Source organism: Gavia stellata, chromosome 18, assembly GCF_030936135.1.
Source record: "Gavia stellata isolate bGavSte3 chromosome 18, bGavSte3.hap2, whole genome shotgun sequence".
Lineage (NCBI taxonomy): Eukaryota > Metazoa > Chordata > Aves > Gaviiformes > Gaviidae > Gavia > Gavia stellata.
This window is the reverse complement of record NC_082611.1, coordinates 8781956-8797561: the sequence shown is the minus strand read 5'-3', so window position 1 is coordinate 8797561 and position 15606 is coordinate 8781956. Positions and strand designations below refer to the sequence as shown.

Below are 15606 nucleotides of genomic sequence, written 5' to 3'. Positions count from 1 at the left end.
CGGCTGGGCCGAGGCGGCGGCTGCCGCCGGGGCTGAGGCAGGGCTGGGCGGAGAGGGACAGGGCAGAGGAGCGCGGCGGCAGAGCGCGGCGGCGGCGGTGGAGGAGAAGCGGCCACGAGGCGCCGAGCGCCGCGGAGGGGGCGCCGAGCGAGCGGAGCGAGCCCCGGGCCTCCCTCAGCCGCGGCCGTTGCGGAGCGCCCTGCCTGCGGCCCCAACATGGACGAAGAGGGCGGCGGAGGCGGCGGCGGTGAGTGGTGGGACTTGCGCGGAGGCGCGGCGGGGGGGACGCGGCCCCTCACCTGGCCGCCGCGGGCTGAGGAAGGCGCGCTCGCGGCCGGGGCGCCCTGCTCCCGGCGCGGGCCGCGGTTCGCCCGCCTCTCGGGCCGTGACATTTGCTGCCGCCGCGGCCCCTCCGCGCCCTTCCCCTCCGGGCGGAGCTGCCCGCCGTGCTGTGCCCCCGTCCTGGCCCGGGCGCTGAGGGGCCAGCCCGAGCGGAGCGACCGTAACAGCGAGTGCCGAGCAGCGGCCGGGAGCGGGGGAGCATCGCGGCGGGGGCTGGCCCTTTCGCCGGCGGCCACAATGGGGGCTCTGTGCCCCGGCGGGCGCCCCCGCGCCCGGGAAGGCTTAGGCGAGGGGGGGTGCGAGGCGGGTTCGCTCCGGCTCGGCGGGGTTCGGGCACAAAAGGGGGCAGCAGGGCAGGCAGGTCCGCGTCCCCCCGCCGCGGTGACAGCCCCGCGACATCGCTGCGCTCCCTGCGTGCAGCTGCTGGTCTGCTGGGGAGAGGGGGGAAAACAAAGTACGTCTCTTGTAGTGTACGAGCAGTGCAACGCATAATTAAGCTCTGCGAGGGCTCTGTTTGTGTGTGTCATCTTAGTGCGGGCTCGGTGATAATCGCGCGGTGGTTCATCCAGTTTAAACAAGGTGAACTGTTTCTAAAGGCAGCGGCATTACTACTTTTAGAAAATCCGGACTCGCGTCTTGGGGGAACTTTTTTTTTTTAAAATTTTTGTCTTTCGGACGCCGGCTTGCGCACCGTCCTAGCTTAAGGCACTGCGGAATTGCAACACGCTTCCCTCCTTTAATTTATAATGTGTTTTGTGACTGCCTGTGTAAAGCTGCTGCCTGAAATAACCAGTTCTTGTGTATCATCAGCGATAATGGTGGCTGCGGTGGCTGAGGAGTAGCTGATCCTGCCTTGGGGCAGTGGGATTGACTGGATGGACTGCCCTATATTCTCTGTGTCTGTGACTGTCTGTGTCAGTGCTGGTGGTACAGAATGAAGTGATGAGGATATCTCTTAAATAAAACACTAAACAGACTGCATTTGAAGGCATTGGCTTATTTCTAACTAAGTAAAGTAAGGGCTAAACCTTGTATGATTAGTAGTTGCACGGTGCTTGCTAATTCTAAATATAATTACCCAGAACTCGGAAATCAAGTGGGTGTGGTGTTTGTTTTGACAACTTGAAAAAAAAATGCTGTGATGAATCAGAGAAATAATTCTTCCAGCAGTCGTCTGGAAATGTGTCCATTTCTCAGCAGGCACTTCTGCTCATTTTGCCAGCAATAAAAGTAAGTCTTTTAAAAAAGAAATCTGAGAAAGGAAAACAAAAGACAAAACAAGCCAGTCCTGAAAAGTTATTATTCAAAACAGTTGAACACTGTAATTGTACAGAGTAGAAAGCTCATTCAACTCAAAATATGTTATTTTCACAGTATTATGGACTTGCATCTGTAGTTAAGGGAAATGAACTTACTTGTTATTGGCACTAACCCTGCGTAATGTAGTACTTAATCACATGCAAGATGTAAACTAGAAAGTGGATGTATTGCTGAATCAATCTTTCATAAGGTGTTAAATGTTTTGAAGTTGGATTTTCATGGGAGGAAGAATACTCAGGACCTCTGGAGGAGATGGTCTATATTTAGCTAAAGGCTGGTTCTGTAGGTGAAGTCAGATTTTCACCTAGCACAAAAGTGAAACTATTCTTTCATTTATAACTTCATATCACATTAATAAACATGTTGCTTTTTTGGGGTCACATTACAGTATAGTTTATGTTCCTCCTTACTTGGCTGTGTCGTAAACCAACTGTAGACTAATGAGATTGGGAATTTTTTTGCAATCCGTGTATTTGACGTTTTACACTGGCTTCTTGTGAGTATTGCGCTTTTTTCTTGATTAGAGATCCAGTCTGGCTTTTTCGTATGGACTGCTGTCAATTTGGAACATCAGGATTAGTTACGTCATTTCCAGCTAATGAATTGGTATTTTGAATTGAAAGTAATTTTTTTTTTTTTTAACAATAGAAAGCATGTGGAAAGTGTGAATTTGACAGCCAGTTTTAAAATCCTTTGGTGCCACTGAGTAGTGAGACTCGTGGGATACCAAGGGAGTCTGACCAGGGCAGTCCAGTGTTTTGAACCTCTGTAGGACACCTCCAATCCTCAAAAAAATTGATATTATTGAGTGGGAAGCTCATAGAGATAAGCATATTGCTGTGCACAGGTACTTTAGGAAGTATTTGAGGGCTGCACAGAATCACCCTAATTAGAGACTTGAACTAGATAAGCATCTAAATATCTAGGACATTAAACTGTGATTCAGAAGGTAAACTGCTATTCCCAGTTCAGTTCTGCCTGCTGCCCTGCTCTTCAGTTTAATTTGCGTACTGTGCTTCAGTTCCCTTATTTGTCAAATGGGGTCAGTTGTTTTACCACCTCTGGTAAAAACTGTGAATGAAAACAGAGCTATGTAAAGTTAGGATTTATTATTTCAGAAGCACTTGATGGAATAGAAATGTTAAGGGAATTGTTCTTAGTACTGCTTTCTCTTTTGTATGTGGAGCCATAAATAGGGGCATGTGTTTATATTATACAATCCATTTATGCACAAGTCTCCCATTGATTTCAGCAGAAGCCTGTGCATGGATTATTGATGCGATATGATCCGAGTCAGTTGGTGTTTGTCTCAACCTTCTTTTGTGTTCTGATTAAAATATCTCTCTGGTTCACTTAATCCAGGAAATTTCTCCTCCTCCCTCTCCTCCCTTGGTTTTAAACCACATCTTTTGTGATTTGACTGAGGCTTTTCTTATGTGCTTACTGTTACGTGGTGGTGGTACCAGTGAACTGAGATCCTCACATTGAATAGTGCTTTTGGCAGCAGGTGGTACGATTGCGTACCGCTAAACAGTAAGCGATCTTCTGCATAACGTCGAAATATATAAACAGTCAGTGTGGGCTACTTTGTGCTGGAGGCGCAGAATAGTGCTTCTCTTTGTTTTTCTGGATTTGAGTCTAGTCATGCAGCGGCTTTGTAATCCCACAAATTCAACTCCGTGCCATTCTTCTTGGAAAAGACTGCAAGATCAAGTGCTTATCAACTTCTGTATGTATGTTCTAAGCTGTCTCTATGAAAGGCTCTAAACAGACATGCCAGAAGGTTAAAATTCTGCTTATACTTGACACATTGATAAAATTATAGCACTAAATGTGCCAGTGAGGTTTCCCTACTGTTCCCCAAACTCTGTGCTTTATTTCTGAAATTTGAAGCTTTTTTGGAGGGTGAGAGAGCAATTCAGTTGCCAAGCTCTGTTAGTTGTTGGCCATACTTGCCAGCAATGGTGCCAGGTAGCACGTTGATTCTGTTATGTAGACAGCCGTTCACGAGGAACTAGACTGAGAGACCAGATCGTCTCGCAGAGGACTCAGAAGAACGGATTTGCTGCCAAACTAGGTTTAGCAAGATCACTTCTGTTCTTCTGCAGGGCAAAGCAGTTACCCATTTATAGGTAAAAGCTGTTAAATGTAACAAAACTCTCAGATTTTTCTTAGAAAAAATGTTTTAAAATTAATTAAAAGAATATATATAAAACTTTTAGACATGAGCAGCCTGATCTCTTCTGTTCTTTTCACATTGTAGTACCTTTCAAAGGTAGACGTTAAAGATAGAAGAGTCTGTGTGGCCTCCTTGTGGTTATAGACATCTGCATTTAAGGCTAAATTTGCATTAAAAAAAATTAAAATAAACTTATAAAATAAGAAATGTATTTTAACACAGAAGAACGTTAAATATGTTTCACTCCCTACTCATCAAAGTGAATAACTTGTACCAGTAGTTTTAAAAAGTTGTCCCAAAAGTTCTTTAGAGGAGGCCTTGTAGTTTTAAATAGCACTCTAGGGAAAAGCCAAGAGTATAAAAATGTACCTGAGTGTTAGACTAACCACCCAGATAGATTTTAGGCAGAGAAAAATAGCAGATACAGAGATAGAAGTAATATTTATGTAATTTAGTTTTTTGAGTTCCATCAGCCAGCAGAGATTCAAGCTAAGTCTCTTTTTACTAAATAAATATTTCTTCATGCTAAACTAATCTCACATTTGTACAGATTACCTGTCAGCTCAGTAGTATCTTAATTTTTAGTCCAAAACACATTTAATCTGTTACCACTCTAATAAAAGATACCATAGTAAAATATTAATAATTACCTTGTAAATATTAGTTATTTCTGGTTGTATCATAAAATGGGCTTGTTAATTGCAGTAACACTTTCAGTTTTTTCTTAGCCTAATGTTCAATATTTTTAGCTGTGACTTGGAAGAAGACATGAAATTTTTGCTGATAAAATTTCCAGATGTTGTCGGTTGCCAAACTTCAAGTATTGTTAAATAATGGTATTTGGTGACTTGTGCTCTGCAATATAAGCATGCCATGGATTTAGTGGAACAGTATGCCTATAACGTAGCATCTGTGTGTACTATTACATCTAGGAAAGAAAGCTGTAGGATTTACTTACAGGAACAGTGTACTTTGCAGAACAACGTCTGGGAATCAGACTAATAGCCATGTGAAGGTGGGGTCCCTGTGTGCTACTGTTACTGAATGGATATTGCAATCTTTTAATATCACTGGAGTTACAAGAGGTTTTACCAGTTGAGGGTCTGCAGATCTTGAGGCAACACACTGTTTTCCAAGGTATGTTCTGCAGTTCACATCAAATTTCTCAATCCCATCATACTTATTGCCTCCCCTTCTTTCTTTATAGAATTTTGAACACTTTTTCAAGGGAAAAAGAATGAAATACGTCGTGGCTTTCCTCCCGTTTCTTCTACTTGCCATCGTTTTGTCCTTTAAGTCTCTCCTTTCCTAGTACAACAGAAAAGTTTTAAAAGGTTTAAACTGTTTTGTGTAGACTGTAGCTCCATCTTATCTGCTGCTATCTTTTGCTCGCTTCCTTTCCCTCCCAATGCAAACATGCTTTAGTCTTGTTTCTTTTTACATCCCATCTTTGGCCCCATTAACTTTTTGAACTACCACCCCATCTCCTTTTCATGTTGAAAGTCATTGAATGAGCTGTTTGCAGTCACTGTCTGAAGAGTATCTCCTCCAGGTTCATCGTAGGTCCTTTCCACACTTGTCCTGACCCCTTGTACTCGGTACATTCCCTTCCTCCTCTTTGTCCTGCCAGCTGCCTCTAGTACTGTTTACTATGCTTTTATTTTTGAAATCTTGCTCTTTCTTGGCTTCTTTGACTGTTCTCTCCTCATTCCCCTCCTATGTTGTTAATCGCTTTTTCATTTGGAAGATGATCTTTCTGCTTCCAACTTTTTGTGAAGACTTGCAGGACCCTGTGCTTTGTTTAATGCTCTCTTCCTCTCTACATCTTGTTTCTGGATAATCAAATTTGCAAATAAAAATTGAACTATCGTATTTAAACTGATGACTCACAGTATATACTGTGTGCTCTGGATCCAGGACCATCTGTCCCAGCTAAAATGTTGGCTTGTTTGACATCTTAAAATTGCGTAATTGTCATCTTAAGCTTAATGAGTCTAAAACAGAGCTCTTAATGTTGTTTCCACCCACTGCCTTTTTTGATGTTTGTGGACGCACACTGACATCCTGAGTGGTTATTGACGAGTAAATAGTTGATGTTATAATTTATTTGTTCTTAAAAAATAGTCTGTAGAAAAGTTGTAATAAAAATGGTAGTAAAAGGGCAGTGCAAAAGTACGGGAACACTTTTGAAATCTCAAAGTTATGAAATAAGTTATGTTCTCCTATGCAATATTAATTTTCCTGTTGGAACGCACAAATAGATTTAATCTGGTTATGGGATCACACATGACATTTTCTGTAGACTTCTGCATGGGACTTGCTAGCATGTAGGATAGTGTTTTGTGATGATTGCATGAATCTGTATGAATTTTTTCCTCCTTTTTAAAGTAAAGTGATAGTTAATGATGTCTGCTTCACTTTGTCTCCGTGTAGTTCATGAGTACTTATCCTTATGGAAGGATTGCACTTATTTTAGTGAAGCGTTTGGACTTGCACATTGACCATGTGCTTCATTCACAGAGGCTAAAAATAAGTACTTAGCAGCTGGTTTATTAGAAAAACCTGTCAACTTATGGAACTGCAAAGCAGGAATCCCATGGAAGTGAAGAATACGTGATATTTTACTCTAAGATTTACAGAAGCAAAGGAAAAATTATGCAAACAGCCGTAACGTTGGCATTTCTGACTTCTCACTATGCAGTCTTTTAAAGCAATATGTTGTATAGGAAAGGTATGTGACTTAGGTAGTAAAAGTGTATTTAATTATGCCATTTGTATAACTTTAACATCTAATAAATTGTTTTTAATTGCATATGACTTCCTTCTTTTAATTCCAACAATTTCATGGGAAAACTTAGTATTGCAAATTTTTTGGACAGCAGTGTTTCCTCTTAGTGGGATAGATGTACAAAATCCACTAGAAAACCATGTGTTTTGTGGTCCTCTGAGATTTGCCTGAAGAAGGAAATGGCTTGACCTATTTGGTTGCTATGAAGTAAAAACATTCTTGTTTTTTTTAACATCTGTGTCACATTTATTTCATTACTTTCTGAAGGTTCTTTAAACCTATTATTTGGTAATACAAAGTTTTATTTAAGGAAAATAAAGTGATGTGTAGCTGCTTCCACAATTTCATTGAAGTTCTGATGTCTGCTTATACATAGGTATGATATAAGTGGGTAAATTTTCCAATAAAAGTTGACATGTTAAAAGGCAAACACAAACGTTATATCCTAGGAAAAAAAGTATTTGACAGATTCAGTAGGATCTCACGGAGTTAACAGGAAATGTTGCATGGTGGAAGCTTGTGAAATCTAAATCGGAATCTCATCTAGGATAGGTTCTCATCTAGGAGTACTGAAAATCTTTGATCTAATTTTTCAACAAGTCGGGCTTCTTGGCATGCCTTTGCTAATTAGCCTCATTTTCAGATGTTCTGTTTATTATAAAAATAAATAGTTACCTTATGCCAGGTATGTCGAAGAACTGTGAAACTGATACTGTTAGTTAGCAACCCAATGGAAATTGTACCAACAAGGATAGATTTTACTGCAAGACTATTAACTAATAATTCTTCTGAATTCCGTAAGAAAATTCTTCAACAAGAATTGAAGATCAGTTCATTTGTGAAAGTTGAATCTGATTTCAAGTCTGGCTTTCGCTATCATGTCCAAGGGCTTGGTTGGATTTTGAGGAGCTGCTGCTGTTCTTTGCAGATGCTGGTCCTTAATACAAAAGGAGAAACCGTTGTTGATTTTTTAGATTAAATACTTTGTGTTTCTTAACAAAACAAAAAAAGCTGTGTGGAAATGATGAAATGCAAGTCTGCTGACTCTCAGGGTATGGAAGAGGCTGAACAATAACTGTGGGAATTAATTTTAGTGGCTCTTCTACCCAGCTACCAGTTCTCACACAGGTTGTAGGAATATCTACTCCTCAGTCAAATTAGATTGAAATTGAGTGCTACACTAGGCGTACTTTGGCAGGAGTTGATGGGTAGGAAAAGAAATGAGTCCAACATCTCTTGCCTCACTCTTGTTCTCACACACATGCACGCACAAAAAAAGGCTGAAAAAATTGGCATGTGCTAGTAGGGAAACTGCCTCTTACTGTTTTCTCTAAGAGGAACTGTGAGATGTAATCATTTAATGAGTCACCTCTACGTTTTTTACAACTGCCTCATTAAGAGTCGGTGTAGCTTCTAGCATGGAGATGTGTATTTTTATTTTTTTGACTATCTGATTCATATTGCAAAATACCATTCAGGTTGTTTTCTTGTTTAATTCCAAGTATTCAAGAGTGTTTGCTGTTACATTTTTGCTTTCATGTACTGTAGATATCATGTTCCTTAATAAGATCCTTATTTAGCTCATAAGCACTGTTGTCTGTAGGGTCAAATTCTGACATAAACAGATCCTGTTGCCTTACTACAAGAGAGGGGGAGTTGTCCAAAGGGACATTTGTAATTGCATTGGCTATTACAAAATAAGGAATTATTGTTGCTTGAAGCATTATTTCTTACATTCAATAGTAAGATTCCAAATACGTTTTTTTCTTTCTTGCTTGTGTTAGTTTGGACTAATGAACTTCCTGCCTAGTCATTCTAATACACCGAGGAGGAATTTTCCCACCAGGCTGTGTATTCTGAGTACAACTTTGACCACTTGCAAATGCAATTTTTGAATTTGTAAAGCTGCTGCATGTTTTTGTCTCAGTATCTCATAACTGGCCAGCTAGGAAGGAAACTTTTCCCAGGAAGTTGAGGTTAAACCTGGTGGCTCAGTTATGGAGAAACTTCGTTCCTTGGGAAGAACCTTGCAAGTTAAATGCGTTCTCTGACCATGAAACTCCTAACGTGTACAGGACAGGGGCTTGGTCCTGCATAGGACCACTCTGAGTCCTTCTTGAGAAGACCAAATGGACCTGACCCCTTTCTTGTACATACGAAGTGCTCAGCTGTTTCTGATTGCCCACACATGAGCTGGCTGTGTACAAACCGTGCAGTCTGATGATCCATTATGATAGATCTATGGACTTTATTGCGTGGGGTAGATGAATGTGTGTCTGTATATTTCTTATTTTTGGTTCTAATTTTTAAATTTTTTTATTTTCTTTTAGCTGAAAGGGTTCTGCTTGCGACCCACCCAAAACAAACACTATCTCAGGAGTATAGCTTCAAGAACCTCTGTCAGGTTGAAGTAATCCTTGGTTTAGTCTTGCATTTTGTAACTCCAGTATATACTAATTGGGGAAAACTCATTTTGCATGCAGTATCTGTCACATAAATGCCTAAATGGGTAGTCTGTATTATGGAAGTATATGTTTATAGTCTCAAAAGTAAGTTTTTAATTTTATAGAACTTTATTATTTAACTTGCTCTTCTGCAAGTCAGTTTTGACCTACTGTACCACCCTTTTAGTCATGAAATCTATCATATCACATACTTGCAACATTTTTAAGCAGTATCCAACATTCATCTGGGGACAAGGAGAATATGTGTGCTTGTTTTCTCACCATCTCTTATAATTTGTGCTGCTATTCCTGAATTGCAGTTTGTATAGAAACTGTTTTGTAAGTGGAAGTTGAAACTGGTAAGCCAAGGTTAGTCAGAGACAAAGTTTAGAGAAATGACTGGTGTGTCGTTTGCAGTCACAGAAGGGAGAGATTAAAAGGTTTCAGGTATGTGACTAGTTTGTTCTTCGTGTAGGTGTTGCTGATTAATTCTGTAATCTGGGAATCTCAGATGGGTCTTAAGTCTATCTTCTATGTATTAACGTGAAGTCAACCTTTCTAGGCAGCTTGTGACATTTCAGTTTGCTGTAGATGTTTTATCAAGGACAGTTAAATGGAGCATATGGAGTTGATTATTTTTTTGGCGATAGGAAGTGGATTTTTGTGCATTAAATATAGTAACTTTCTTTTTTAAAATATCTGAGAGGAAGCTTCCCCACCCCCAATGACTTTTTTAAAAATCAAAATACATGTACCTCTCTTCACTCACATTTTGTGCAATGTAAGTTGGAAAGACTGCAATGTTTAGTCTTGGTCTTGTACCAATAAATGACATAAATGAATGTTTTAAAAGATTAGGTGATATTTTGTAAGAGCAAACATAAAAAGAAGACTAGTTTAAGTCCTTCTGCTGTGAATTCACTGATATCCAAAGTAAAGAGAGTATACTATTATGTTATTGTACTTACTTTGCTGAAAACTTATTTTCCTTTTCTATCTTCTACCTGTGTTGTAAGCCAGAAAAAGTAACATGTTATGAAGGGGAAAGGTTGGGTGAAATTGGTAATCCAAATTAAATACAAATATACAGTTTATGGAGCCTGTGGGTGGGTGGACTTGGCAGATACATCCATTGTGGTATGTTAGACTTGAAAGACCATATGGAGATGATTATTTTCTGGCATTTTGTAGTAAAGGTTTTTGAAGAAGGAATTTTTTTTAATTTTTATTTTTTTAGAAAAGGGATGAAAAGTAGGAAGAATAACTTCAGTTTGCATTGAGTAGTAAAATAGTTTGTTGTGGTAGCATATTAAAAAAGAATTTACTCAAAGGTAGGCTGCTAAAAGAAGTTCTCCTACTGTTTTCCTATTGGCTCTCTTGTTTTCTGAAGGCAGCCAAAGATCCTGTGCAGCTGGGACTAATACAGGATCCAGCTGTAACTTTTTTATTGTTGTTCAGATGTCCGGTGATGGTCAAATCTAAGTTATTGTGTGGAAATTCAGTAAAGGAAAAGGGTAGGGTGGGAAAAAAGTGACTCTCTATAAAAATATTCCAGTAAAAGCAACAGGAACTAGGAGTATCCATTTCAGAACTCGGCCATAAATCCCATCCTGAAATACTTAAACGCCTTCGGATTTTGCTGTAGACTTTAAGTTCTTGGTTTATTTTTTAAACAGAAATGAAGTTAGCTGATTGGAGTGGGAAAGTGGCCATTCTTTTAGATTACTTATGGAAGAAGATACCAGTTTCTCATTCATAGTACAAGGTTTTAGTTAAAATTCTTTACTCTCTTTAAAGTATTGGTGCAATATGTAATGCTACAACGTGGAGTATATCAAACAGTTTTGATTTTACTAATTTCACTTACGGTGGTTTTTGCTAGTCTTTGTTTTACAGAGCTTCAGTATGTAAGGAGGGGAGAAGCCTAATATTTTTCTGTGGAGTTTGGTTTACCTTTGGTATATTTGGTGTTTCCAACTCTGTAGACAATGCCGTGGATTGAGATTAAACAAAGTGAGCAATACAGCAGGTATACGGAATGGTGAGAATACCTGATGATGATCAAAATTATGCATCCTTTTTTCTTTCAAAACAGTTTGGTTTTTTTCCGTGTTAAAAAGGTCATATTTCTCAAGTTTCTTTATAATTGTAGCCAGTCATCCTGTTTGTTCGTTACTCGAGATCAGTGATGCCAGTGTAGAAATGCACTGTCCTTTATGTATCTGCTTCCTTTCCAAATCTTCCTTCCAAACTTAACTTGCCAATGGAGTACATCAAATGGCTACCTGAATTTCAGAATTCCTTTACTATTACTCCGAGTCTTTGATTTTTAATGTTGTTACTCAATCAGTTTGTAATTATGTTAGTCTAATTTAATAAGTTTAATAACAATAGTATACAGATTATAAATTGACTGGAAGAGCTAGCTTGAAATACTGTAAGTTATTTCCATTACTAGTGACAGTGAAAGGAAGCATGTCGCAAGCATAATCCTGGACAATATTAGTGCATTCCTTTCCATGTGCCTTAATTGGTTGTTGATATTAATTATTTTATTGGCAGGGGGGGGGGGGGGGGCAGGGAGAAAAAAAGGAGAAAGATTTGTGGTCAGTCTGTTGGCTGCCGGACAGCCTGGCATTTTGCCTCAGTGCTAGAACGTAACAGCAACAACAACGTATTTTCCTTCCTGAGCTAGGAGCTGATCTGTGACTTCAAAGTGGAAGTGAAATGTGGACAAAACAGTGTGCTTTGAAGGCAAAACACTTCTAAGACAAATCAATTATAATGCAGAAATGTCTATGATGTCTGTACAGCAATGTAAAATGTAATCATTTTTAGAGTTCTTGAATGTGGTCACCAATGCCAATTTTAAGAATGGGGAAGTTTTGTTTCGGTGGCCGGACTGCTGCAGTCTATGACAATAACAGTTGATACTATTTGCGTGGTGACTGAATTAATTCACTATCAATGTGTTTTGTAAACCTGCAACCAATTTTTTTTTTTTTTTTTTAAATTGGCATGTGTTTCATCTTCTGTTTAATTAAGCAAATGATGACACTTCTTTTGCTCTGTTACTGCATTGTACCTGTGTTCGGGTTTTGGTCAGATTGTTTCCTCTTCCAAACACTCTTGTGGTTTATCTTCTTTTTATCTTCTTTTTTAATACAGTATTATAAATTAATACAAGGCAAATAATTTGCTTTCCCTCTTTCTTTTCTTTTTTTTGACATGGCAGTGATTAAATAAGCGGTACTACTTAATTTTATCCTTGTTTTGCAAGAATGGTAGTCAAAGTTCTTTTCTCCCAATTTTAAGGGTTATGATCTTTATTTGAACTGTGAAGAGCCTAAAGGAATCTCTTTCAGTCTAATTGTCTTCTTGAAGCACAGGTCAACTTACAGTGCATTTTGCAAAATTGGTTGTATGTAGACTCTGCCAATGTCAAAGACCATTAAAATAGAGCAACTAGAATAAGGAACTTTGCTTACAGATTTGCTTTAAGATGCTTCGGCTGTATTAATGATATATTATAAGGAAAATTCAGAAAATATTCGTGGCTTGAGAATAAAATCTGCCAGATAAATTGAAGAAAGTAGTATGATAATGTCTTGCATCTTTGAGAGAGAAAACAGTCTGCATTTCAGCTGTTACTGCATTGTATTTTTCTCTGGAGCTCATATGGACTTAAGAGATGATTGTCTAATGTGATGGGAGAACATCAAAAGATCCTTCTCACATTTTAGAAATAATAGTATGACAATTCTAGCAAAGTTTTGGCTTTTCACTACCTCATTTTACATTTTGAAGAAAAGGTTTCCTGCTGAACAAACACATGTTAGTTTGATAGCATTTTCCTGTATTTGAATTGTGAACAGGTGAACAACTCAAAAAAATTTATGTTATAGTAGATACAGGGTTTTAACATAGAATATGTGCATACAATAAATCTATTCAACTAATCAGTCTGCTTCCTTTCCCTCCCACCCCCTTGCAGCTGGAAGTTCATCAGCTTCTGCTACTATATCTAGCTTCCTCTTGAAGCTTTCTGGAATAGAGTTAACAGTGGTGCCAGGCATTAATGAACAATGTCGTGATTATATTCTGCGGGTCTGTATAAGTTGTCATTTTCCATTGCTACTAATTCTTATGGAAACTATGTCATCTGTTTAGTATGAGCACACTATGTGTGCCATGCAAAACTGCATGCTGCAGTATTTAGTGAAAGCATGTACATCATCATTAAATCAGTAGAAAATATTTTTGGATTTCATTAGTGACCAATCTGGCATTTAAAATGGAAAATTTATGATAAAATTTTATTTTCATAAGTTCTTAGCTAGGATAATGGGGGATGGCTAGACTTCCATTGATAGTTAGTTTGTAATTAATTATGCTTTGAGGTTCTTTGGCATATGATAAGACCTTTTTTTAAAGTACAACTGTGGAAGAATTCAGGAGAAAGAAAAATTAGGTGCTTCCATTTGTCTTAACAGTTGTAAACTTTCATGATAAAATACTTGCAGTCAGATCTAATGGAATCTAACAGCCTGATTAAAAACTCCTATAACAGTGATTTTTGTTGACCTCTTTTCTTTAAAGGATCAAAATGTGATTTTTCAGAACTAGCTTCTGGACATTTAGAGATACTGGCTAAACATCTGCAGCTTCAGTTGGGTATGGCACTCAGGTGTTCTGGTCGAGCTTCAAATACTTCAACAAAGTTTTAAGGTCCAATTTACTAAGACATTGAAGAGATGGTAGGACAGATGCTGTAATTGAAGAATCTTCTAGAACTAGTTTTTGTATAATTTTAAGTGGACTGTAGACTGCTGCCTGTCTAGGTCTATGCTGTCAGGATTAGATGATTGTTGGTGACAAAAATCGATGCGTAATAGTGCCATCACTTTTATTGCCAACCATTTTTTTTCTCAGTGGTCAAGAAATACTTGAAACAAGAAAGAGTTTATCTGTGAATGGTATTCTGCAGGTGTTTCGTACTCACTGCTGTATTGACCGTGTTTGTGAAATACGGAAGAATCTCTAAACTGCATTAACAAGTTTTCTCACTACTTACTGCATGAGCTGTGTCAGCAGAGTTGCAGACACTGTTGCTACAGACTGCTTAACAGAAGTTACAACTTGGTATTTCTGGTTGCCCTAAGGCAAATTTAGGATGATTGCAAGTATGTTAATATGAGTCAGATTTTTTTCAGCCTTATACAAAGTTTGTCTTTGTATAGTGAAAGCTCATGCCAGGTAGAGTACTGCTCTGAAGAAGAGACTCTTTGGAAATGTGCTTAGCAGAGGCTACATATAACCACTTTGTCTGGTAGGCTGGTATCTGCATGTAAAAAAAAAAAATCTCATTATTTGCTAGGTTTCACTCATTTAGGAAGTGATATCTTTTGTTGTTACCTTTTGTGTCATGTTGACCGGTAGCAGAACTAAAGCATTTGGTCCCACTCAATTGTTTCCCAGTCAACTAAAGTGTTTTCTATTTGAGCATGGCAGGATGAATTGGAAAACTGAGATTTTTCTGAGATTTCTCAGATTAATCTGAGATTAAGAGGAGCAGCAGGGGCTGATGGATTTAAAAAGAGGTTGAGGGTTGAATGCCAGTTAGTTGCTTAAAGTCTTCAAATCTCTGTTCATTTTCAGGGAAAACGCTGAATTTTCTATGCAGTAAGTCAGAGACATCAAGAGTAATAAAACTAAATTGCTTAGATCTTTGAAGTTGTGGGAATATGATTTTTTTTCTTGTTAGGTAGGTACTTAGCTGAAAAAAAAAGATTATTTTAAAATAAAGTATAAAAGTTCATATGTTCAGATTGTTTTTCACTGATCTCTGGAAGGAATGCAGTGATTTTTCCAGTATCTGGCAGAAAAAAATGGCTTAGAAAGGGCAATGTAATATTTTCGCAGATCTGGCTGAAACTGTTAGGGAAAGTTTAAATAGGAAGAATGTACTTATTCAAATGAGGTTTTGATCAGAATGCCAGAAGGTCTGCCTGGAGTATGAAAAATCTTTCTTTTTGTAACATAGAACTTATGTCTGCACTTACAAGGATTACAAGGATTCAAGCATATGCTGAATGTGTTCTGTTTTGGAAGCACGGTGAGCCAGATTTGATATGAACTACCGATGGTCTTTTGCCAGGCACAGAATGGGAGACCAGGGGTTTGACCTTACGGTAAGTGGATCCATCCAGCAAACTTCTTATCAGTGGACCAGATAAAAAGCTCTTTTATATCTGGATTAGTGACCTGTCAAGCAGATTGTTTCCTGGTGTGATGGCAACCAACAATTCACAAAGGCTAAATATGCTCTTTTCTGAGGAATCTGAAAATGCTTTACAGTCTTAAAGTAAGCCTTACTATTGCTTCACTAACAAATCTATGAATAAATTTGTGACCTCTCTTAGTGCCCTCTTGGGCTATGGGGCACGTGGTCGATGGGGCCTTTGATGTAGTAGCAAGAAGCTGGAGCAATTCAAGCCTGAGATGGCCAAGAAGCAAAATACTGTATTACCTAT

General features: G+C 38.8%; 1 protein-coding gene across 1 annotated transcript in view; it reads left to right on the top strand.

Moving 5' to 3' along the window:
• The first annotated feature begins 215 nt into the window (after positions 1–215).
• The window catches only part of CYTH3 (cytohesin 3), a 51621-nt gene continuing 36230 nt past the window's right edge, over positions 216–15606 (top strand). Inside the window, exon 1 of the mRNA XM_059826205.1 lies at positions 216–247. Within this exon, the coding sequence (XP_059682188.1) occupies positions 217–247 (31 nt within the window). The 5' untranslated portion in view covers position 216. The remainder of the gene's footprint in view (positions 248–15606) is intronic.